This window comes from Parasteatoda tepidariorum, chromosome 10 (assembly GCF_982258835.1).
Source record: "Parasteatoda tepidariorum strain Cologne lab strain chromosome 10, Ptep-v5.0, whole genome shotgun sequence".
Classification (NCBI taxonomy): domain Eukaryota; kingdom Metazoa; phylum Arthropoda; class Arachnida; order Araneae; family Theridiidae; genus Parasteatoda; species Parasteatoda tepidariorum.
Genome location: NC_141764.1, coordinates 101,131,081 through 101,157,724, shown reverse-complemented (window position 1 = coordinate 101,157,724; position 26,644 = coordinate 101,131,081). Strand labels below are relative to the sequence as shown.

Sequence of the window (26,644 nt, the reverse complement as noted above, 5' to 3'; positions counted from 1 at the left end):
ATATCACTGAATGTTGAGAGAAGGGAAATAAGGGACAAGATAGTTATCTAGTCAGCAGATGTATGTCATGGTAGTTATCTAGTTTTTTTTTTTAAGTGCACAGCAGAATATAAATATAAAAGTGGCAGAATATAATTCTGCTGATAGTTGTCCATACATGTATGCTTTTTAAACATAAAACGTTTAGATTGCATGAAGTAACTAATATGAAATAATGTTGGTTTTTATTTTTCTTGTAGTAATGCTAGATTTGAATAAAAGTATCTTTTGTTTTGTCCTCTTTTGTGTAATACTGTTCACCTAAACAGCATGGAAATGTTACTTGATTAAAAACTTATTCGCTTCGAGCATCGCTTTTTTTTTAAGCGAATGAAGTTTTTTTTCTAGTAATACCTCTTTGCTTCTGTTTCTTGGGATTATTTGTATAAAATGAAAAAAAAAATTTTTTTTCTTTAAAGAAAAAAAAAAGAAAGTATTAGAGTAAAAGAAACTGTTAACTTGTTATAAATAAAATTTTTGTATCTTTAACATTAACATTCTGGTGATGAGTCTAACTTGCCATGATAACAAATTTCTCGTAATATGTCATATTTGTTATTTTGAGCTCTTACTGCAATTTCATTATCTTATTAAAAATTTGTAGTTTTTCTTTTTAGACATGAAAGAAATTCTCATTATGTTTCTTTTGTTCTAATAACTTCATACTTATTTTAGCTGTTGATCCTGGCGTGCCTATATCAGTTGTATATGTACCATCACATTTATATCATATGTTGTTTGAACTTTTTAAGGTGAGTATGAATTATAAAATTTTCTTCCATAGTTCTTTTCTGAATTTTATTTATTAGTTTGATTTTAAACCATCCTAATTATATTTTTTAATTTGGAGAAGCATTTGAGTGGATCTTATTCTAAAGTTAAGACAGAAAATCGTAAAGAGTTTAATTTAGAAAGTTAAATGGTTTAATTATAGATAAGCATCATCATGACAAGACTGAACACTTTATTTTGACAATCTTAGTACAATTTTTTTTTAATACTTTTAATGTAAATGATGCAAAAGGCCAGCAATTGAAATGAAATAATCATTCAATCAGTAATTTTAATTATTTGATTTTTAAAAAAAGTGATCTTTGATCTTAATCAAATTAAGAAAAAAACCAGTATGATAATTTCTCATTCATTTTTAATAAAGGAGTGAGAGCAAAAGGTAGATTTGTTCTAATGCAATGAAGTAAAATTTTTAAACAAGCTTATATAACATTTTCATACATAAATTGTCGCCCAGTAATTATAGTAAATAAAGGATATTTCTTTAGAGTTTTTTCATGCTGAATTGAATTACACCAATCCCAAAACGATCAGACCAATAGTTTAGAAGTTATAAGGGTCTTACAGAGATGCCAACTGCTCCGGACAGGCCGAAATCATTAGTAAATCGGTAGATAACTACGAAGTAAATTTTGCCAATATTTGACTATTTTTGTTTGCTTTTTAACAGGTAACACGACAAAAGTACTATAAAGTGGTGAATTATATAAGCCTACGAATTATTTAGAAATAGTAGTGGATAAAAATCTACTAAATTGAATTTATTAAACCAAGAATCACAATTGATAAACTACCACTTTAAAATAAATATTTGCTGTCCGGAGCAAGTTGGCATCTCTGGTCTTACATATGAAAAATACAAATTTGTACTTGTATGCAATTCTGATATTGCTATCTAAACAAGGGACACATTATTTTCTATGCATTTTTTTACATTGAATCACTAGAATGAATGGTACTAAAGTTACAAGTTGCAGTTTTAATGAAAATAAGTAAACAATACACATTGTTTTTTTCTTGATTGAATATTGACTTATGCATTTGGTTATTTCTTGTTTGTAAACATATTTTGTTCTTAGAAGTTTGAAACTAACCTGTTTTTCCTGTATGATTAAATAATTAAAATATCATTACATATTTATTTTAAATGCATGTTGAATAAATAGTTGCACATCTTAAACATAGTATTTTAGAAATTGTTTCTTTTCTAGATATCAGTTTCTGTTCTGATTAAGAATACCATTTTTTATTGAGAACATTAGATTAAAATTATTTATATGGGAGTTAAATTGCATGGAAAAGTTAATCTGAAAATGATTTAAATTTTACTTTTAAAAGTTAATCTAAAAATCATTTAAATTTTGAAGTAAAAATTAAATTTTCTTGCACAATTTACAAAATTAAGAGGGTAATAAATATTTTTCATTTTTTAAAGCAATTGTTTTGCTTGTGCGATTGCATCATTCTAACTTGTTCAAATTATATTTTGTTTTGTGTGAATATTTGTTAGCGTTTGTTAAGCAATAATTTAATAAGAATTACTGACAGTTTTTTTAATACTAAATTTGATGTATAATGTCTGGATATTTTGTTGACAGAATGCTATGCGTGCTGTTGTTGAATATCATGGGAGTGATGCAGACAAGTTGCCTCCCATTAAAGTGCTTGTATCTCTTGGTAAAGAAGATCTCACTATCAAAGTAAGTACATTATTTACTTATCTTGAATAACATTATTTATTTTTGTAGTTACCAGAATGGAGTTATGCATATTAAAAAAGAAAAATTTATTTTGTATGCTCATGAAGATGTTAACTACTTCAGGTTTTCTACATTTTCTACTACTATTAGTATGGATTATGAAAAACTTTAAAATTTCATGTATCAAAAATTTATGAGTGAGGCGGGAATGGATAGCTTGGCTGACAGGACGTTGGACTTGTTTGTGAAAACGGGGGTTTAAATCCAGCCAGCTGAAGAGTCTCCGTGTATTAAATAGTGATGGGTGCTCGTTAAATTAGTCGTCACTAAGTCGTCCAAGTTCCCATAAAAAATCAATTCCAATGGGGGGGTACTAAAGTGGAGATGGATCGTTCACTGGTTTAGGCCAAAATTATAATCTGCAGATGGATGAATAGAGTGTGATTAAGTTCTTCCTGTAAAAAACATGCTGTGATGTGCATGTGTCTAAAATCGTGGCCATAGATGGTGCCACTGAAAGACAAGAAGCTCACCCTCTGGCTCAAAAATTTGCTAGATTTCAAGTGGCATTAGTAACAGGAGTGAGGTATTAAGCTGCAAAGAAGTTCTCTGTAGCTTTCAAGTATGTTTATATTTCCCCTGTATCTTTAATTTGTAAAAAAAGTAGAAATCTGGACTGAACAATTAAAAGACTATTACTGTAAAATGGCTCCGAAATAACATGTGCACAATAAGTGAGCCAAGCTGGTTTTTATTTTTGCGAGCTTGCATTTTTTAATTTTTTTTGTAACTTGTATGAATTTTATGTTCATTCTTAACAGCTATTATTCTTTTCAATAGAATAAATTTGTTGATTCCTCTTTTATTAAGATTATCAACAATATGAATGCCAATTATTCGATACTGATTGAACATTACATAAATAATGCTTAATGATTAAATTTGCCACATGTATCAGTCCTACTAATCCCTGCAGGGCATGAAATTTCCTCTTGCAAAATTTGTGGTCAAATATTTACGGCTACTCATGTTATATAATGTTTTATGGCTACTCATGTTATGTAATACGGCTAATCATGTCGAGTTTTTAATTCGGCTTTATACTCTTAGATTATTGAGCCTCTCTAAAAACAGTGAGTGGAAGTGTTTTGATATTGAGGAATTGCATTTTTCTTCAATTTAGAATAAATAATGCTGGGCCATCCCTATTTTAACCTCCAAAATCATTACTTTTGGAAATAGAGTAAAACCTCGCAAGGGCGAACAATCTCCATTCAAAATTAACAGAAAAAATTCCGTGCCTCCTAGAAGTGTTCGTAAATAAAAGTGGTCTTTAATGGAGGTGTCACTACATTGAAATCTCAAGAGAAATTAATTTTGATTTAGTATTCTTCCTATAAATCTATTTCGAGTTAAAAAATTTTACATTCTTTTATAGTTTCGGTTCCGTGAAAGGCTCTTCATACTGTGTCAGTTAAAAATTTTTTTTCGAGAATGTTAAATAGTGAGGTGTAAAAATTTTAGTCTGATTTGCATCTCCAAAATGCCATGCCGTTTAATGAGCACAAGTCTTACGTTTTTGTCTCTCTTTTAATAATCAAAATTTTGTTTTTTGTATTACAGATGTCTGACAGGGGAGGTGGGATTCCTCGTTCCCTCACAGAAACCCTCTTTCATTACATGTATTCTACTGCTCCTAAACCTTCATCATCTGTTGAATCTACACCTTTGGTATGATTCTTGAAGATTTTGTGTATAAACTGTCATTAGTATTATAGTATTTGTGAGTGGTTTAATTATGTACCTAAAATACAGCTTCAATCAGGATTTATAAAACTAAATGAAGAATGCCAAGAAAATAAAGAAATTTTGTTGTGATGTTGGAAATGAAGCATTGCGTAGAAAAGGTTAAAATTGATGTTGTTTCTTGCCATTCAGAATTTTTTTTCTTCCAGATATTGCAGTAGAAGGGGATAAAACTCAGTTAAAATACTTTCTTTGCTGGAGTTTTATCTTAATATCATATGTAGATTTAATAAATATTGCAATTGAAATACCAGAGTTTGGAGAATAATTTCTGTAAATAAACAAAGTGCTTAGTTACTACACCCAGCCCACTTCCAGCTAAAAGCAAAGTGCACCTTTATTTTCTTGTTAAAAAATATATATGGTATAAAATATCTAGTTATAAAATATCTTATGGTATTTCAACTTAAAATCGATATCTTAAACTATAGTTGTTTTAAATGCAAAATAATTTTTTGTCACTCTTATTTCATAAAGTAATAATATATGAGTACAAAAAATTATATCCACATTACACCACATTTTTGTGAATTTTTTCTTTTAAGTTCTAAAAAGGCATTTTTTAAAAATGCATATTGCTTAAGATCTATCATGCAAATGTATTTTAACAGTAAATATATCCAATTTAAGAAACAAAAAAGAAGACACATATTTCATTTGCATACATTGATCAGTTTACCTTTGCACTTTTTTTGTTTCATATATTTTATTATGTGTTTTATTTTAAACTTTATTTTATTTTGTGTTTTTATATTTGTTATAAGTACATAATTTAACAACATAATCTTACCACATGGCTTAACAGACATAATTTAATAACCAAGTAACTTAACTTCACACCGATGGAGTTTGTAAGCTCATTAAATTTTTTGAAATAGTCTTGAGTTTACTTCACAACTATGCATAAAAAAGTGAACCACTGTACTTTCCAGTTGAAGGAAAAAAGAGTTATGCACTTTTTAAACAATATCTTTAAAAATATGATTTTGAAATTTTTATAGTTGAGCATAAATTGTTTTACTTTTAACTGCCAGATTAAGAAATGTTTTTTAAAAAAATCACTTGCATGAGTTTTTTTTGTTTTCACTGAAAAAAAAGCATAAAGTAAACTCAAATTTAGTGCAAGTAAGTAATTAGCTCCTACTTTAAACACAGTTTCACTATCAACAGATTTTACTTAATAACATAGCATAGATGTGACTCAATATGACATTTGTATTGTAGGCTGGCTATGGTTATGGACTTCCTTTATCGAGACTCTATGCTAGGTACTTTCAAGGAGATCTTATAATCACATCAGCAGAAGGTTATGGTACAGATGCCATAATATATTTAAAAGTAAGCTGACAAAAAAAATTTTTATTTTAAATTTTTTTATTTAGTTAAGGCAATTTTGTCAGAAATGAAACAAAACTAAAAATCAATGTCGTAACAATTTTGAACAACCCGTTAACGAGATGCTTACATGCACATGACTCTCCTACTAATGGGCAGAAATCCACCATCTTATTCTTTTAGTTTGGAAGATTTTCACCATTTTCAATGTTTGAAACTGCTCCGGGATCCGCTAACATTGAGATTCCCATTCACGCGGTTTGAATATCATGCATTGATTATCGTATTTGCCTAGTTTAAGTTACAGATTTCGATTTGTATTTGCATGGTTTAGAAATCCAATATCGGGACTCTTGTAAGAACTAAGATTTTTCTTAAATTTGTTACCATAAAGGTGTGATATTCATCATATGTAGAAATTTAGTTATAAATTTTACTTAAAAAATTGTGTTAAATATGAAACATGTATGGTATATAAACTGATTTCTTAATATCTATTTTTTGCACGTAAAATTCTAAGGGTTTTTTCACTTTGTCACGCCTTGCTTTTTGCGCCGTACATATATATCAGCAAATAGAAATTTCTTTCATTTATTATGTTCCTTATAGTGTCATGTTTTCCCAGTAATGTTATGTTAAAATTTTTTTTGGGATACAGTATTTGGTGGAAAGGTGAGTAGTATATCCAAAATTTTACTTGTTGTAAAGAGTTAGCCATAAACTTAAACTTCTGTGCTTATAAACAACCTAATTTATAAGAACTACAAAGAAACTTGAAGAGAAAGGATTGAAACTCATAGTACACAACAGGAAATAGCTTTTCAAAAGTTGGCATTTCTTCTTGACCTCACGTAAGTTTTACTGTAACACTCATCTAACTTAACAGAGTCCTTATTTTTTTAATATATTCTGAAGTTAACAGATGAACGCACACATCATAGCTTCCCATCTACATTTATAAAGTTGGCGGAAGGTACTCTTCTCTCAGCCTTATGAATTGATTTCTCTTTTTTAAAGCAATAAATATGAAAAATATATTTCACAATCCAAAACACCCTTGTGATAGTTTTATTCGTTTTGAACTTCCCTTCTATTTTTATATATTGATTCCTTTTGATATTATGAGAGGTTTACATTTAATGTTCTCCTTCCTTTATGATCAGCAAACTTGATTTTGTTGTATATATAAAAAAAAACAATCCATAAGATTTGTGACTATAAACTATCTTTTTGCAGGCTTTATCGGATGAAGCGAATGAGCTGTTACCAGTGTTCAACAAAACATCCTCCAAGCACTACAGGGCTTCTGTGGGAACCCATGATTGGAGCACATCACTTCACCCAGTGAACCAGACCATGGGTATGCGACAATTTACTACCTTCAATGATAAGAGAAGGATATCAGCTAGGTGAAGGTATGGATATTCCACTCTTCCCTTCTTCCTGAAACTTGAAAGTTTGACCTTCCAATATATTATCAGACAAATAACTTATCCCGATTGCTTCATATCTGTCAGGTCCGATGGTCGAAAAAAACTGCATTATTTTTGTAGTTTTCTTCAACTACTTAGTTGCAAATTACTTTTTTTTTTAAATGTAGTGACTAAAAACTGCTTTGGAATTGTAGTAAGTACTTCACTACTTTAAGGAGATGAACTTTACACCCATGTTCAAAATGGTTTTGAATACGAAATTAGCTTACATTAAATAGGAGGGGATAATTAAGAAATATTAATACATGTTTATATGAGCCAGTTTGTTATTCCAAATCATTTTTTTAGAATTTTTTCATTCAATCTTCCACTTTTTATGCTTTTTTTTGACAGCGAATATTTAATTCAAGAACTGGAAAATTATCAAATGCATGCAATTTTTTGATTATTTCCTCTTAGAAATTAAGTTTATTGGAAATATGTTCCTTTATTTTAAAATAAGGTCAATGTTTCACGATTGTGCATTTGCATGTGAAAATGTGACTAAAGTGATTCATTATCTATTTTTTATAATGGCTAGTTTAAGTATTTATTGTATGTAAATTTAAATACGTAATTTTTGTTAATGCTCCGCTACAGGGTCATTTCATAGGCAGACCTGCGAAGATTTGTACCCATCTATAGTTTAGTTAGAACCCTATTTTTTTTCTAAACTAAAAAAGTAGTTGCCTGGAATCGCTATAAGCCACTGTTTTTTTTCTTGTATTGCACTACTCCCTACACTATTTTTTTAAAAAAGTAGCACACTACACTACAAACTTTGAAAAAAGGGTAGCGACTACAGTAGTTTCAATTTTTGTAGTCTGTTATTTCCGACCACTGATCAGGTCTATCGCAATTTCTCCGTAACTGTGCAACAATAAATCTTAACGAGAAGATTTTTTTCGAAATTTCAGTGTGTTTGTAATTTTTCTCAGAATCATACAAAATTTTTTTTAAAAAATGTTAGTATCAGTTAAATATATTTATGTTGCATCAAAATAATATTTGATTTCCAATTAAAATTCTATCAGAGTTAAAATATTACCCATAGCATTTCTAAAATTCAAAATTATTGTACAAAAGGGCAGTGGTCATTAAAGTCGCTCATTTTTCTGACTTTAGTGGTCACAGGATTTCAAAAGATTTTCCAATGTCACAAAAAAAAAAAAAATTCAAAAATAGTGTTGTTTATTACATATGGTTTAATAATCAGATTTTCACATACTAACGTGAAATCTCAACGGTTGGATGAAATTATGTGCATTAGTGTTACATGATGTTTATTTGAAGCACACCCTATTTTAATGATCAGATATTTTGAAAGGACCCATTCTATAGGCACCTCCAGTATTGAATGTCCTTTACCTTATTTTCAAAAATAACATTTGCACTTCTTTAATTGTTGATATACAAAGCTCTGAGTAGAACCTGTTTGCTTTCCTGCACATATGAACTAGTTTATCTATTAAAAACGATTTATCAGAGTATTTTTTTACAAACCTGTCACATAGCAAGTGGCAGTCGAATTAATTTCTTAATTAAAAGAGAATTTTCCTTTTTCATTTATAAAAAAAAATGTATACTGGCAGAGGTATCTTAAATGATTTGTTTTCAAACTTTCAAAATCAGGAAGCCTTTTTTTTAATTCTATAGCATGACTAATTTCTTAATTTGATTTGCATTATTCATAAATATTTTTTTCTTGCTGAAGTTACTCATAATGTTAATGAAAAGGTTATTATTATTTTTGCATGCTACATATATTTTTTTAAAGTCTACACAAATGTTAACTATTGCAATTTATGCATGAAAATAATCTTGACATAATGTAATGGGCATGCATTGGATTTTTTCTCTCAAAAACTTGAGAATGGTTCTTTCTTGAAAAGTACTTTTAATCATTCTTATTCAATTTTCGTTTTTAAATATCAAAATTTGACTATTAAAGTATTTAAGCAACTGATTTATTATTGCAATGTATATATATATATATTATATATATATATATATATATATATATATATATATATATATATATATATATATATATATATATATATATATATATATATATATATATATATATATATATATATTGTTTCTTCTTTGTTTTATTAGTAAAATTTTTTTCCCATTATGACTTTGAATTACAGCAATATATAGGGCATGCCAAAAGTAATAAGAGGTTTTAAATAATTTATCTAGAGAACTAATTAATATTTTTTTAGTTTATATAATAAAAAATATATTATAAAAAAAGGTTTTCTGTTAAATTTCTTTTTGAAATTTCCAATTCTTATTTAAATCATTAGAATCATTCTTGTTTGGCCTTAAAAGTAACTTATTACTAGTACTAATCTCCAATTTTACTTGTTTAAATATTTTTTACTTATATTTACTTTCATAAAGTATTTAAATCATCTTTTTTCCCCCCAAATATTTGGTTACAAAATTTCCAATGTATTTTACTATATATTTTTCGAACAACGAGGCTAAAAATACCTCCTAGTACTTTTTGGATGATTTTGTATATGACTGTATGTGCAAATAAAGAATATTATGATCTCTAACCTATATGTCCCTTTTTGTAAATTTTGTCTTTTCAGTATCAAAGCTTACATAATTAGTGCTATTTTTAATCATACCAAAATTTTTACAGTACGTATTTAGCAGCGAAAATAAGTTTAGATAAAAAAACATTTATTTGTTACATGGAAAAACACGCAAGTTGAAATGAGTATTTTGAAGTGAGACTATGGAAGAATTCCTTTGTAATTTATTTATGCATTACTTTTTTTTGCTTTTTGTAAAAAAATAATTTTAGAATATTTATTATTCTGCATGAACTTCTATCCCATTATAAATATTGGATAATATTTTGAATACCAAGACCTCTTCTGAAAGCTTGTTTCAAATTATATTTGGGCATAGTTTCAGGAAAAAAAATCAATTTAGAGAAAGAAAAAAAATTATTTTGTCCTTTATTACAGCTACAGAAATGTTGATAAAATTAATATTAAATTTTTCAGATTAATAGTATATTTCTAAATCAAAATAAAAGAGCTATGTTTTTCTATTAAATTTTACCTTGTAAGCAAGTTTCAGATTTTTGTGAAGATTAATGAAGTTGATTAAAAAATAGAATTATTAAAAAATTTCTGAGAGAAAATAAAAGAACAATAGAGATCAGACAATCATTGTTTGTATGGTTATGAATTTCTCGAAGAAACTTAATATATATATGCAAACTAAAAAAACTAAAATGCAATGAAAAGAAAAATTTAAATTATTATTCTTTGTTTTCAAAAATTCTTAATTTGTTAAAATTTTTATAAATGATGAAAAAAAAATTTTTTTTTTTTTTTTAGTGATATTTAGTTTTTGTTATAAATGCTGAATAGTTATGGTTTTTATTAAATAAAAAAATATTGATTTTGAATATTTTTCGAATTTCTGTTATTTGGTTAATTACTTTTTCAGGGGTAAATGAATTTGTTCTTTTAGGGTATAACATTTAAATTTATCCAGAATATTTTTTCTTATCTTCTTTATGTTTGGTATGGCACTATAATTTCTGTCTAAGGTGACGTTTTAAGGTGACTTTCTGACAAATAATTTTATTTTTTGTAAAAGTTAAAACTAGTTTATTATTTTAAAAAGCATGATGCTTCTTCTGAATGCAGTTTGTTAATTAAAATTTGAAACTAAATCTTGTATTGAACTATTTGTTTTTTCTGAAATCCGTCTTTATCTTTAAAAATAGTTGCATGTCATTTTTTTCACTGCACATATCATTTTTTAATTGCTTATTGTAAATTATTTCAATAATTACTATTTGATTGAGTTGAAACAAAACAAGATGTACCTTCACCTACCTAAATATTATGTGTTCAACATCATGTCTAGTTAAATACCATGTATTTTCATATGAATATAATTTACTTCATTCTTTATAGTATAGCTTTTTAAGTATTTCTTATCCTCACACATTCATTTACTTATTATTTTGTTCCTTTTAAGATGGATACATTTCTTAAGTGTAAACTTTTTCTGATTAATTTTATAAATTTATCAATAAAATTTTATGAATTTATTTTGAAAAATTCTTTTACAGATAATTTATTTTTTGCTATTTTTTTAAATGGTGTTAAAATATGCATATATTTCTTAACTTTATTTTAATATATTAGTTTTTTAATAAATTTCATAATATGAATTTTTTAAAAATTGAAATTCAGTAATTTTCTCCTTTAGGTGCCAAGTTCCACTGTTTTTCTAATTTACAAAAACATACATATTAATGAGCAAATGTAATAATAATAAGAAATATAATAATTATATGTAGTTGAAAAAGCTATGTTATTTACAAGTTTTTTTCGAAACTCAATAGTTCAGTGTTTCTTCTGATCTGGTAGAGGAAAGAAATTTTTTACCAAAACTGGATGGAAATTTTTTTACAAAGCCTAGAAAATTCTGCAAAAATCCTAGAAAATATCAATATTAGTAAGCAACTATTAAAATTCAAGTTAAATAATTTTAACATCAAATAAAATTATTTCTTTCAATATTCCAAAGTACACTGGTTATCATAAATTAAGGAAAAATCACAAAAATAGCGATAACTCTTTCAAAAGTAAGCCAAACCGTGCAAAATTTGCATATGTTGTCCACTAAGAGTAGCTGAGTAAAATTGCAATATGCAAATTAGTGGCGCTGCACTCGGCTTACGTCATCTGCCTGGAGCATAAAAGTCCAAGTTTGAGAGAAAGCACACAAATTTTACTGTGATTGCGACATTGAAAATCTGAGATAGCCAATTCGTAATAATGACCTCTAGGCATCATTTGCCTGAAGAACTACGATGGAGAGCCATCGGGAGACTAGAGGCAGGGCAGAGTCAATCAGAAGTGGCCAGATGGCTAAATGTGAGTCCATCTGTGGTTCATAGACTTTGGAGGCAATTTCAAACCACAGATTCGGCATCTAGGAGGTTCAGTCAAGGACGGCCAACTGTTACGACCAGTGCCCATGACCGATATTTGACATTAAGTGCACGCAGGAATAGAACCGCTACTCCGACACATCTTAGATCCTCTCTTGCTGCAGCCACCGGAAGGTTGGTGTCAACGTCAACTGTGCGCAGAAGGCTCCACGAAGGTGGTCTGTATGCGAGATGACCAGCCATTTGCGTGCCGCTCACATCACGCCATAGGAGAGACCGTTTGCAGTGGGCCCGACAACATGTCCACTGGACGTCAGATCAATGGAGGCCTGTTCTCTTTACGGATGAGTCCAGGTTTAGTCTAGAAAGTGACAGTAGACGTTATTTGATATGGAGAGAACCTGGGACCCGTTATCATCCATCAAACATCCGTGAAAGAGATGCATACGGAAGAGGCAGTGTCTGTGTTTGGGGAGGCATATCCTTAGGAGGGCGCACATACCTCCATGTCTTTCCAAGGGGAACCGTGAATGCTCAGGTTTATCGAGACAACATCCTTGATGCTTATGTGCGCCCATATGCCGGGGCAATTGGTGATTGCTTCCTGTTACAGGACGATAATGCAAGACCACACAGAGCTCGCATTGTTGATGATTATCTTCAACAGGAAACAATTACTCGCATGGAGTGGCCAGCTCGATCCCCGGACTTGAATCCTATCGAGCACGTTTGGGATGCTCTAGGGAGGCGTGTATCTGCCATCAATCCGCCCCCTCAGACCCTTGCCACGCTTGCAACTGCTTTACAAGAGCAATGGCTCTCACTTCCTATTGAACTGATAGACCGCATAATTGAAAGCATCACACATCGCTGTTTGTGCTGTATTGCTTCTAGAGGCAATCATATTCCATATTAAAGGTACTTTTTCTATTGCAAACCGATACTTCCAATTTGTTTATTTTATACATGTGCTAATTTCTATACTACTATTAATGTCTGATAATTTCTTTTTATGTTGTTTAATACCTTACTATGTGTTGTATATTGTGGGTAAGTTTCATAAAATTCCATGTGTAATTTCTTGAGTTATCGCGATTTTTGTGAATTTTCCTTAATTTATGATAACCAGTGTATATAAAAAAAAAAAATTCTCGCAATTTTTTTTTTTTTAACTTAAGAAGAAAAAAAAAATCCTGTTTTTCTAATGAAAACCCTGAATATCTACAACCTGGACTGGAATTTATTTCTTGCAAAATTTATTTTTGAAATATAAAATTAAAAACATATGTATGTTTTTTTTTTCTAATGAAAAATTGCTGTGTATGGCTAAACTCTTGTTTGTAATTATGTTGAAAGTTTCCTAGAGAACCTAAATTAGACCCAGAGTACTATTTCTTAAATTAAGTGGAAACCCTAATAGTATGAAGGATCAAAGATTTTCCATCAAATTATGTGTAATTTAGTTTTAAAAAAAACTTCTGAAATTGCAGCTTCGGTTAGCTATGAGCAGAATAAATTCTTAATTTTATAATAGAGTCAAAAAATCCAATTTTTTTCTGGTGTGAAATTTATTTTCCAACTCAAAGATAAAACAATATTCTCTTCTTGTCTTAAATTATTAAATGTCTGAGTAGTGATGCATTAATTTAATTAAAATACTTGTCTAATCTATGATTAGTGATTACATTCGATTCTTTATGATCCAATTTGATTAATTTTAACAATGAATCATTTAAAAATTTGTCTGAACCTATGACTAGTATTAATATTATGTTGGTCTTTGTTGTCAAAATCATTTTGATTCACTTGTCTAATATGTATTACTTTTGTTTAATTCTTAGCTGTTAAACGAAGGTATTAAGGTACGTTTTGCTTATTGTACGCACAGATTTAGTTAGTATTTGTTGTGAAATTTGTGTTATCAATTGTTTTGTAAGGTTAGATACATTAATTGAACTGCACAGTTAGACACATTTTCAATTAATTTTAGGTTTCATATGAATTTAAACTGTGGAGGTGTTAATTCTGTTTTAGGTATACGAAGACCATTTCAACAATTTTAACTCTATGTTTATTTACTTTATGATGCGTTGTCTAGTCTTACGATCAAATATCTTTACAGAAGAAAAAAATAAATAGATTTTCTAATCACGCTTGAAAATTTTCAGTTTTTAGTGTAAAAAAGCAATTTTTGTACTTACAAAAAACTCAATTTCTATACCCCCAACATCCGAAAAAAAGGTTTTATTGTTTAAAAAAAATTTTTAACTTACATATTTTTTAAAAATATCATTTTAGGTTAATTTTTCCCTCTTTGGAATAAAAATCAAGTTTCTCAAATCAGAAAAAATTACGATTTCTGGAAAACAACTTTCAAAAATAATGTTTTCATATATTTTTTAATTATTAAATTTAACCTCTGAAAATATTTAGCAAAATTTAGAAAATATTTATTAAATAATAGCTAACATATTTCATAATCGAACTAGCTCTTATTCATTTGACCATTTTTGTCTGTTTCATACCAAATATATGGCAGTTTTAAGCATCAGCTTCACATGTTTTCAGTTGTAAACCAATAATTCAGAAACAGTATTTATTGTGGAAGTAAACTGCTTTTGAAAAGCAGCTCAATATATAATTAAAAGTAATTATTTGATCTATAACAGTTTTGATGGTCAGGCCACTTTTTTCAATGCTCAGCATTAAAATAATTGTAGTTTGTTTTTGTGTATTGTTTTAAAGGGTTTAGCTTGGCAACTTTCTTTAAAAAACTTATGAAATTTCAAAAAGGTGTAAAATGGCTAGTTTTTCCTCTCGTCCTGATAAGGAGAGTATCGAAATATATGAGCTCAAGAACTAATATCAGTTCAAAAGTCAAAAACTCTGCCAGTGAAATATTTTAAAAAAATGCAGTCATTGAGGCCAAACTGAGATCAGTGAGTATTATCGAATCCCTATTTCTATTGAGTTTTTCAGAAAAAAGTACCCAAATTTGATAGGGTTGTTTTCAGCATTTTGCTACATTGGTGATGCTGTTTTGCAAGATTGTTTAAAATAGAGATACCTTGAGAAATACTTGTCATATTGCAAAAATTAAGATTGATTTTTTAAAAATATTTATAGAAACCTATCTTTTCACATCAAACTCTACCCTCCATGTGATGACCACTAGTGGGGAGTGATGTATACTTCTTGATATATTTGCCTGTTTCTATAAACCTTCTGTTGTGCTTCTTTCATTTTCACTAAATGTGTAAAGCGAATTGTGTTGTATATCTATAAATAGTAATCTTTTAGCATCAAATTGTTTTAGTGAATGACCACAAGTATGATACTATTTGCTTATTTAATAAAGAATGTACCTTTTAGGAGGGATTATAAAAATACAACTTTCAAGTTGAGAAAATGAGTTGCATCATTGTGATAAATGTATTAGCATATGAAATTTATTTTTACTTTTACAGCGTCATCAGTAGTGAAGTTCTTAAAGGAGAGGAAAACATCCGCCCATTTATCTCAAAAACTATTTTTTTTAGTGTGATTTTTCTTGTTGACTGAAGTGCTGCTCAATTTCATTGACACAATTTAAATGTTTTATTGGATCTTAAAATAGTGTTGCTTCGTACAGTCCACACAATTTGAAATGCGCCCTCTAAAGTTTATGTTGAAAAATAGAGGCAGAGTATGAAGATCCTTCTACTTTAAAAATCCTGTATTTCAAGTGTCCTGAAAATGCTTGAGCATTTAAAAAGAAAGATCAAGTAAAGAAAAGCAGAACGGATATAAATGTATAGTATGTTTGATATGCAGACTTCAAATCAAGTTTTAAAATGAGTTACAAAGTCCTTAAAAAGGAGGCAAAAACTATAAAATAATGCTTTTAAAATTGTGTGTGATACACCAACCAGGCACAGTTTTAGAACAAATGTCATATACTAATCATTGGAATGATCTAGGTCATATCATGATAATAGTGTCCCCGAGCAAGGATTTAAGATCAGGGCTGCCAAAGAGTTTGTTTCTCAAATGGTTGAATCGTTTGCAGTTGGTTAATAGTTTTGTCGACACAACATAAAGAACAACTAGGTGCAGGATCAGTAGTCAGTAAATGGGTGTAATGGGTATAACAAATACGCTGTCTATTAAGTATAACTTTGGTTTTACGGTCAACGGATACTAATGGGTGGTTTTCTTGGGAGGGGAAAGTTTCTTTGTTTACTCCAATGTTCTTTCCAAGCCTTGCCGTATTACAAATTTACATATTCGATTTAAATCCAAAGGTGTTAACAAGAGTTTAGTTTTAACCAAGTTTGAAACTGGGTGAACATAAATAGTAGCCTCCTGAGCAAACCATGTTTTTGTCTCCTTCTGTTTGTCTTTGAATGGTTTTTCAAATCTTCTGTCATTTTTGGAATGCAAAGTAAACACTTTTTTCACCTCTTTAAGACTTGTGTATTTTTATGGTTAATAATTATTATTATTTTTTAAAGAAAATAAGAAACTTTAGTTATAGAAAATAATGATTGCTTTTTTTTCCAGGGCACTTTAGTTTTCTGTCTGAGAATAGCACACAGTGATTAGCATCAGTTTTCTGTTCTCCTAAAATATGAATGTACTCTTAACTGTTGAGATTGTGCTAATTTTTGTTTTGTTTCACCTACAAACCATAAGTGATATATTTTGTACAAAAAGAAAAATAAGGAATTTGTATCACTTCTTAAGTGTGTTTAAAAAAAGAGGTTAACTTTGATGTGATGTGAACTGTGAAGCCGTTTTGCCAATATTTTAAAATTGAGATTGCAGAAAATCCAACAGTTTTTAATGGACATTAAAAGATTGTTTCTACTCAGACTTTTACAATTTCTGGGAGTTTTAGAGATAGACTTTACTATACAAATCGTACAACCTATTTTTGTTGAAAGATAAATTATGTTGTTTAATATTTATTCCCATTTGATAAAAAAATATGCTTGGTGTAGTACTGTATATGCTGTTACTAAACTAGGTCTGGATGAATGTTTATATTTATCAAATTTTGATCAGTTCACACTGTTTTAATCCTTCTCTCTGTTTATTTTTTCTAACCGTTTTGTAGATTTTGCCTGATTTCAGTTCTGATTCTCAATGGTTCCTCAGTGTACTAAGATTATTATTTATTTTTGAAACTATCAGCAATTCCTTATTTTTAGAATTTCTTTACAAATTAGGGATTCATGGGTGAACTTTATTTAATATAAATAAGATTTATAATGTGTGATTGTCAAATGTGTGCAACATTTGAGTTGTTTATTACTCTGTAGATTTCGCTTAAGTTTCTCTGATTATATAAATAACATGATCCTATTTCTCATTCTTGAGTTTTTTGCAATATTTTTCTTCAAAATCTCAGCAATTCCTTATTTTTATAAATATTTTATTGTTTGTGCATAGATGAACTTTATTTGATTATTTAAATAAAAATGAACTTATAATAATATGTTGTTGTTAAATGTGTATAAGATTTGAGTTCAGTACTGCTGATTTTCTATACTTTTCCCAAATTTCAGTTCCGATCATGGAAATTATGTGCAAGTCCAAATTCTTAATGGTTCCCGATTCTTTTTTATTTTTATTTTTTTTCTTTTAATTATCAGTTGCTTATTTTTATAATTTTTTTGAAAATGGGGAGAAAAGTTTTATTAGTGCATAAATAAAACTTATGTAATTATGTAAGATTTTTTTAAAAATTTTATTTTCTAATGATTATCAATTGCTTGTTTTTATAATTTTTTTTTGTTGAAAATTTGGAGAAAACCTTTGTTATTGTATAGATAATATAAGTAAAACTTATATAGTAGCTATGTAGGATTCAATTTGTATAATACTGCTGATTTTCCATAATTTTCTTTGATTTTAGTTCTGTTTATGGAAATAACAAAGTCAACTATCCTGAATGGTTCTTTATTTTTTGGAATATTTTTTTCTAAAATCTTAGATTGTAAGCAAACGCTTATTATTATGAACTTTTTTTGCCGATAATCTCATAAGTAGGGATTAATTTTATATATTGAATAATGTATGTAAAACTTACATCGTTATTCAATGTGTGTAAGATTTGTTTTATAATTTTAAGTTCCAAAATTCTGCATGCTTCTTGTTTTGAATGTCTATTCTTAATTTTGAAAAAATTTTAAAATTCTGATGAAATAATGAATTTTGAATCAATTTCAATTCAATAAAGTTACTATTTTTTATGATTTATTATTATTTTGTTTTTTGGTAAAACCAATATTTTAAAAAAAAGCTATTGAATTTCTTATGACTGAGCAATTTCTTAATATTCATACACATAAAATTCTGCCACAAATATATCTAATAAATTTTTGAGTGTATTAATTCAATAGTATTCAATTTTAATTCGATCTTTAAATTGTATTCTAAGTTTTTCAACATCTATTTATTTTATTTGTAAGTATATAACTACTAAAAATATCTTTTTTAGGTATTTATTTGAGTTATACATAATAAATGGTTTTTTTAATAGGTTCTAATTGTGCTTAAAAAATGTTTGTGACAGAATTATGTATTTTTGTTTCTTTCCTTAAATTTAAAAGATGATAACGTTACAAAAGGAATTGTATGTTTTTAAAATCTTTTTTTATTATAGATTTAAAGTGTCTGTGATATTATTTATAAAAAAAGTTTTTTTAAAGAAATTTAAAGAGGTGATAAAACATTCGTTGATTTTTTTTATGAGACTGAAAGAGGAATTGAATTTTTTTTAATCCATTTGTGTTGATTGATCGATGTTAAATCAAAAGATATAGTTTTTAAAATTCTGCATTACTTGATTTATTTGTTAATTGTGATCTGGTTCAGATACTACAAGTGTTTAGTTTGCGTAAGAAAACAATAATAGTCCTTCAGGGACCTGGAGTCTAAACATTTTCGACGCTCCCGCTCCGCTCTGGCTCTAATAAAGCTTATCCATTTTATTATATATTTATGTGCACTTTTTAGTATCAGATTTCAGTTTGAAATTTTTATTATATAAATTAACTTTAAAAAAAGCAATCTTAAGTTAACTCAAAAAATAAATAATTTAATAACAAATTTAATTTAATTCATAGTTGAGTTATTTGTTTATTCTCAAAACAATTTAGTCTTTTAAATTCTCCATCCTATTTGATTTTGCATCTTTATAAATACATTTTAATGCTGGGAATAATCTTTCTACAACAACTTGGCTAACAAAAAATGCAGTTAAAGAAGTGGTGGACTATCTGTAGAACATAATGAAATTCCTGGGAAAATGTAGAGTTTCAGCTCCAGTTTCAAGGAGAGCACAGCTCCGGTCCACTCCGAGTCCCTGTGGACCTGATACAACTGTCTACACAGGGCGAAAAAAAATTTGCATTCTGCTGCTATTGACGTATGTTTAATTTTCCAATTTGCACACACACCCCGTGTAATAAATGTGAGATAGTATTGTTTGATTATGGTCTGCCTCTGACGCTCTTTACAATGTACTGGTGATTTTGTTTAAAAAGTTATCAGCTTTTATGGAAGGAATAATGATAATCTATCTGTTTTGTGTATATATATATATTTATTGTATTATTAAATTTTCTGATGTTTGTTGTATAAAATTCTCTTAAGTTTTTACTTTTATATTTTTCTCAATTCTTTTGATAATGCCTGCTGATTTTATTTCTCTCTATCAAAGAAAAATATATCAATTAGGAACCTATATTGATTTGAGTTTTTTCTTCAATTCTTTAAAAAATACCTACTGATTTGCAACTAAAGCTTGTTGAGAATTACTCTTTTAAGTAGAAAAAAAATAATTTCGAATTTTAATTGGCTAAAGAGTTTGAAATTTCTCAAAAGATAATTGGATATGGAACTCATAATTAATACTGTATATTTTTTTTGTTTAATTTCTTAACTAGTAACACGCTGCTGATTTAGATTAGAATATGATTAAAAGAAACCAAATCTATTTCCTAACAGTTTTATTATGTTATAACATGTTGCAATGTAAATGCAATATTGTTAAATTTAACAATAATAAAAATGATGCAGTACCCAAAATAACTAAAGCAATATTTTTTGTACTAAATATTATGTAACAATTTGTAGTTCCCAATTGCATTTATGTTAGGAAATTAACGTTTCAGTTTGAAATTATTTAATTGCATGTCTGAAATTATTTATTTTAATTTTGTATAAAATTGTGATATGATTGTGATATTTTATTTCTTTCACTTAATGCAGTGGCATCTTGTTATACTCTAAACCCGATTAATCCATTCAGTGCAGCCTGGTTAATCTCTGCACAATGTTAAAATATTAAAAACAAAATAAATCTTGATACATCCACTTCTATAAAACTTAACGTTAGTCTCAAAACTCATATAAACTAAACAGTTAACAAAAAGGGATTAGGTTCCAGTAGGAAATTATAATACGAGTAAATTATGTTATGAATTTTTTTTTCTTTTCAAATGTGTAACTTTGCAAGTTAGATTTGTACTAGTCTGTTTTGTAATCACAGTTATCGTTTTATTTATGTAGAGATGTATTTAGCTATGTTAGTGCTTTATATTTAAGTTTTATTTTTAGCAACTCTCTGTATTTAGTGTAAATGCGTGTATGAAGTAATGTATTATACGTGTATTATAATAAAAAGCATTTTTATGTATGTTTTGTTATTGTTCTGTTAATAAAATTATTGATGAGGTATTTGTTTTTTTTTTTATATATTTGAAGCAGTTCATTGTTTTCTAAAAGTATCCAAGTTTTAACTTTTCACAGAGATGATTATGCTTCGGAAAAAATCCGGATTTTTCACTAACCGCGATCCGAAACTTTCCGGAAATCCAAGGTTCAGAAGTTTTCAAGGAATCATCGATCACATTTATGTATAGAAATTCTTGTATATTTTATTTAAAAATATTAACTTATACATAATTATTTATTTAAATTATGCTGCATATAATTTATTTAGAATTTCTTGTTTTGAAAATATTTATGATTTATATTGGCGATCGAAATGGGCTGCAGGTGGCGTAGAGCAGAACTCTTTTCCTATGGCAACACTTCACATGCTTTCCCCATTAGCGTGTGGAAAGTCATAGAGGAAGGAAGTACGCTAGTTTCTCTCTTGATTTTCATATAGATTAAAATCTTTTAACTTGAAAAACTATATGGAACTGAAAACTACATTAAACATAGCTCTAAAGAAAAGTAACATGGAAATTTTAAAAAATATTTTTATTAAATAAAAAGGAAAAATATTAAGAAAAGGGAAAATATCGTAGTACATTCCTATACAACTGAAAAGAAGAGGAGAGGGAAGGGAGAAGGGCTAAAGGCATGAAACCGGTCTCTCCCCAGATGGCGTATTCGAGTGTTGCGATCGCGAATTATAAAGATATTAATTTTTGAATTGCATTATTAATGATTTTACTCAAAAAATTTTCAGGATTTTTCAGTAGGGCTCAGAATCACCTTTGCTTTCAATACTTTGCATTGTAAATAAAAAGGATAGTTTGCAAAATGCATTCCAAAATTATAGGCTATTTTGTAACAGGCGTTGGACAGTTATAAATAAAATGGGTTTACTACTGTCAATATTCAACTCCATATTCTTATAATTTTTAACCCAATCCAAAAGACAAAGGAACTCTTGTGGACAGACTAGCCTACGTGGAGGATTTTTTGATGGAAGTAGCTTGCATTTGCATTATATAAAAAGAAAAAAAAATTCTTATGTTTAGCCCAACGGCAAGGGGAATGTAACCGTCTACCCCTGAGAATATTATGTGTCAGTGCTGTGGGTGATTCGAGCCGGGTATCGTATCGAACTGCTATGCCAACTCTGGCATTCGAACCCTAAACCTAACCTGAGCGGGAGGCCGAGTGATCTATTCCTTGAGCCACTATGGGTCCAATTTAATATTATCTAATTTTATTTTATAATCGCTGTTGAACAGCCGACTCGATTTTTAAGTTTACGACTACTATTGTTCAACTCCGTAGCCTTGTCATTTTGAACCCAATCCAGAAGATAATGGAATTACTGGATCAAGTGTTGGAAGAAATTTGCCTTAGTGTAGGACGTTTTAATGGAACTATCCCGCATTTGCGTAACATGGAAAGGAAAATAACGAAAACTTCCCATGGTTAGCCTGATGGCAAGAGGACTCTAACCCATGGTCCGTGTACCACGGAGGATATTTTAGGTGAGAACAGCGGTCGATTCGTATAGAACTAGCCATCACTGAGATTCGAACCCAGGTTTGGGAGTTCTAACCCTTGACCCACCACGGCTCTTCATTGTATGGTGCGGAGACTGCTAACTATCACCATTTGACCTCTAATCTGAAATGTGATAAGAGTGCCTTAGTTTTGTCTCTTGATCATATTTATAAATATGAACCTCAAACCATCGTCTATAGCTCATTAGTGTGTCTCTTAGTGCAAAGTTAACAACCAAGCAAACCAAATAATTGAATGGAACAACCATTCAATTAAATCCCAAACAGTGAGGGAAACAACCCTTTTTTCTCCGTACCCTATATTAATAGCATTTTTAATATCCACATAAACCGCCTATGAAATCCATCCCGCAGTGGACTGATCGTTAGGACACGGTTCCCAGCAGATCACCGAAGTCAAGCATCACTGGCTGCTGTCAGTGTGCGGACCACTTGGATCAGTCTTCGTAGGGACCGAGGGTGTGCGGTATTGGTTCTCGTTAAACTGTGCTCGACTTTGCGCGCAGGTCGTCGGGCTACCGAAGCGGGGGTGCCATCCCCTCCGCAGAGGATCAAAATTGTGATGGCATGTCTTCGGATCATCTTCCGGGATGCTTCCCAGACCGTCGCCAATAGCCCATTGTGCAGCTCTAGTGCGACGTAAATTAACAACAACAGCCTATGAAATCCATACTTGCACTGGAGAGGACAAGAAAGCTCGATGGTACTTCTTTTCCGTCTGAGGCTTACCTTGTAATCCGATAAAAGTTTTTTCTCGTCAAGATCTTTTGACCATCATTCTCTGATTCTCTCCATCCATTTTGACACTGCGGCCAGGTAAATAAGTCTGTAATTGGAAAGGTTCTCAGTTAGTTGAAATGGAATGGTGATAGCTTTTTTTTCTCCATTTGTATTGCCCTTCCATGCAATATTAAAGAATACAAGGACAGCTTGCTGGACGCTTTCTAATAAGTCCAAAAAAAAGTATGCATATGGAAGACCGTCAGTTCTCGTTCATTGATTTTGATCTGCAAAGTTTATCAAATATAAAATCACTGTTGGGAGCCGTGGTGGCTCAGGGGATAGAGCGTTCGCTTTCCAATGAGGTGAATCGGGTTCGAATCTCAGCAATGACCGATCGATACGAATTCCACATCCGGCTGGCACCGACCACAGTGCTGACGTGATATATCCTTAGTGGTAGATGGGTTAGACCCCTTATCGTCAGGCTGACCGTGAGAGGTTTTTTTATAGTGTCCTCTTTACGTAACGCAAATGCGGGTAAGTTTCATCAAAAAGTTCTCCAAGAAGGCAAATTTCTCCCTATACTTGATCCAGGAGTTCCCTTGTTTTTTGGATCGGGTTCAAAATTAAAAGGCTTCGGAGTTGAATATGAGTTGTCGTAAACCCAAAAAATTGGGTCGACTGTTCAACGATATAAAAAATCACTATTGAAAGGGGTGTTCGGTCACTTAGGTTCAGGCAACCAACTGGTGGTTGTCTACTGTCAATCACTGAGGCAACTGGTGGTTGTCTAAGTACTGCAAATCTTTTGTGGGTTAGCCTGCACACACAAAAGCATAGTACTTTTTTAAGGCTACTGGATTTAATTGATTTAATAATAAAAAAAATATTCGGGGCTCAACTTTGATGCTAGTGCTTGCTAATAGTATCGAAATAGCTGTCTCTACTTCTAATTTTTTAATTTCTTTTTATGATGTTGCTATGCAATTAAAAAAACATTTGCTTGCTTTTGATTTTTTTTTCTCTGTAGTAGGTTGATTGTCGTGTTAATGTAACGGTTATAAAAAGTTTTTTTTTTTATGAGGAACAGTAAGAGCATGTTCTCAGGGACAATTTTTTGAAATCCCGGCGGTGATGACTTCTGTAATTTTTTCCCTTTCCCTTTTTTATTTATTTTTTGTTTTTTTTTGTTTAAAGAAAATTTTCCTGTTTTCCTACTCATAAAAATTTTGTGGTTCACAGTTACTGTTGACATGCCTACCATTCAAAATATCTTTCAGCTTTTTTTTTTTAAATTCAAATTTAATATAAATGAAATCAGAAATCCTTAACTTTAATCTAAGATGAACGACATTAATGTTTACGAAAACTTATGAATAAGACCTTGAACATTTATCGCTGTTGTTATCTCTATTGCTTTAATAAGGAAACCAACTGAATAGAAATCGTGATTCTTTAGTCTCAAAGCTCTTATTCGTTTAGTTTCAAATCCCTCCCTGAATATGAATATGTTTTCAATATTCGGAGAATTATCATTTAGCACTGTTTTGATATCATTCTTGATTATTATATTTCTTTACAGGTAAAACTTTTTGTTTTAACGATACTATTAGTAACCTTTTATGACAAAAGTACTTAACTTATAAAACATTTCTAATACAGTTCATACAATTTTTAAAAAAATTCTATTTTCGTAAAATTTTATTGCTAAGAAACCGATTTTGTTCAAATTTTGATTATTGTCCTTTAAAATTGAATTTTTCAAAATAGTGTAAAAATTATGTCTTTATATTACAAATATTTTTCATTCTCTAAAATAGTTTAAAAAAATACAGGGAATAAGCAAAAAGTAAATTTCACAATGGCACTTAAATGTTTGTCCTCCGATAGAACTGTTGGAGCTATATTTTCTAACCACACTCAGAATGAGGATCAGAAATGTGAATATGTTTCCATACACCATATCACACTTTCTATCAATATTTTTAACCCCTTTCTTACCCTTTATCACCAAGTGTGACACTTCACCGTTTTCCCCTCCCTGTCACATGTCACGCTATATTCTATAAACATATATACTAAATAGCAGCTCATAAACAAAATACACGATATATATCACATTTCAAATTTTATTTTTAAACTTTATGTGTTTAACCTTTGTGATCCCAACTGTAAAGATTCGAAGTGTACTTATTTGCACGCAAAAAAATAACGAAAACTAATTAAATAAATTAACTAAGCTATTGATTCGAAACGTTTAATTTTAATCAACATGTGTGATATTCTTAGAGCAGGTTCCCACCCTCCTTTTTCTCAAGAATTGTCTCGATTTTAGAAGCAGCCCCTCCTAGTGTGACATCATTTACGATAATCAGATAAAGTACATTTTTGTGTCTTATAATATCGATACTTAATGAGCCTCATATTAGCAAAACTAATGACTTCCAAAGCTTTAAAGATTACATTTTAGTACGCGAAAATTCGATTATTTTTGGCGCACCTAACTTAAAAAATAAAAACTACAAAAAATTAATATTCTATTTACCCTTCGTAAGAACTTTCTCTCGATGTTAAAAATCGTTGTTTGGATGTCTAACTTAGCGTTACATTTTGTCTGTCTAAACAAAAACTGTTAGACTTAGAAGCTTGAAATTCTGATGGATTGCAGAAAATGTATACAAGGAGTACGATGGAATAAAAATTGATTCGAGAATTATATGTTGTTAAATTTGACGAAAAAAATACCATTCGGCCGGCTCTGCAGGCCACTGGAATGACATTTGGCTTAGGGGAAGGGTCCTATTTGTTTATGAACTTAACACAGAGTTTCTTTCAAAATTCCAGTTTGTGTGAAAGTTATTGCAATTTTAAGCGGTTTGTCGCGAATATTTTTTCTATACGTTTCATTTTGTTTTGCTCCGTAATAATGTTGAATATTAAAAAAAGGGGGATCTCTAATTTAACGTTACATTTTGTCTTTCTAAGCAATAACTATAAGATTTAAAAATTTGAACGTGTGATGGGTTGTAGAAAAATGCAAAGGAAGTGCGATGGAATAAAAAAAAAACTGACATTCGAGAATTATTAAGCGTTAAGCTTTGAGGGGAAAAAAAAACATTGGTTTGATCTGTGATCACCTATAATGTAACTACAGAGTTAAATCCGAACTGCTGATGGGACGATTTTTTAATATAATTTTAGCTAGAGTTTTCATCATAATTTAAATTCATTAAAAGTAATTGCAATTTCAAGTGCTATTTCGTTATTTTTATTATTATCATTATTTCTCTTTAAGTGCAGATGAATATTTTCAAATATAAGTAATCGTTAATTTCATTACGATTAATTTGCGAAATTGTTTTTCCTCTTCATTCTACAATAACTGTGTGTTTTTTTTAGAAAAAATTGACGTTTAAGGGGAAAAAATGATTAATGAGAAGCAATTATGGGGATTGGCGAGCGGAACGAGCAGAGGAGGGGGCGCTAAGTTGTTTAAAAATTCATCTTCGCTCTTGTAGAACAAAAAAAAAAATTCTTATAATGATGATAAATTTTGAATATTGACCA

At 29.5% G+C, this 26,644-nt stretch overlaps 2 protein-coding genes across 4 annotated transcripts in view; both read left to right on the top strand.

The window, feature by feature from the left end:
- The window catches only part of Pdk (pyruvate dehydrogenase kinase), a 55,214-nt gene extending 38,425 nt beyond the window's left edge, over positions 1-16,789 (top strand). Inside the window, exons 7-12 of one of the 3 annotated variants that reach the window (XM_071184342.2) lie at positions 715-791; positions 2,430-2,531; positions 4,155-4,262; positions 5,562-5,675; positions 6,909-7,087; positions 16,632-16,789. In XM_071184342.2, coding sequence (XP_071040443.2) covers positions 715-791; positions 2,430-2,531; positions 4,155-4,262; positions 5,562-5,675; positions 6,909-7,085 — 578 coding nt within the window. In that variant the 3' untranslated portion in view covers positions 7,086-7,087; positions 16,632-16,789. Of the gene's footprint in view, positions 1-714; positions 792-2,429; positions 2,532-4,154; positions 4,263-5,561; positions 5,676-6,908; positions 7,088-13,930; positions 13,966-16,631 lie in introns of those variants that run through there. The other 2 variants (XM_071184344.2, XM_071184346.2) reach the window with 2 other exon arrangements.
- A 7,705-nt stretch (positions 16,790-24,494) lies between these two features.
- LOC107446616 (cytochrome P450 3A8) overlaps positions 24,495-26,644 on the top strand; it is a 29,873-nt gene continuing 27,723 nt past the window's right edge. The window contains exon 1 of the mRNA XM_087153520.1: positions 24,495-24,659. Coding sequence (XP_087009646.1) covers positions 24,580-24,659 — 80 coding nt within the window. The 5' untranslated portion in view covers positions 24,495-24,579. The remainder of the gene's footprint in view (positions 24,660-26,644) is intronic.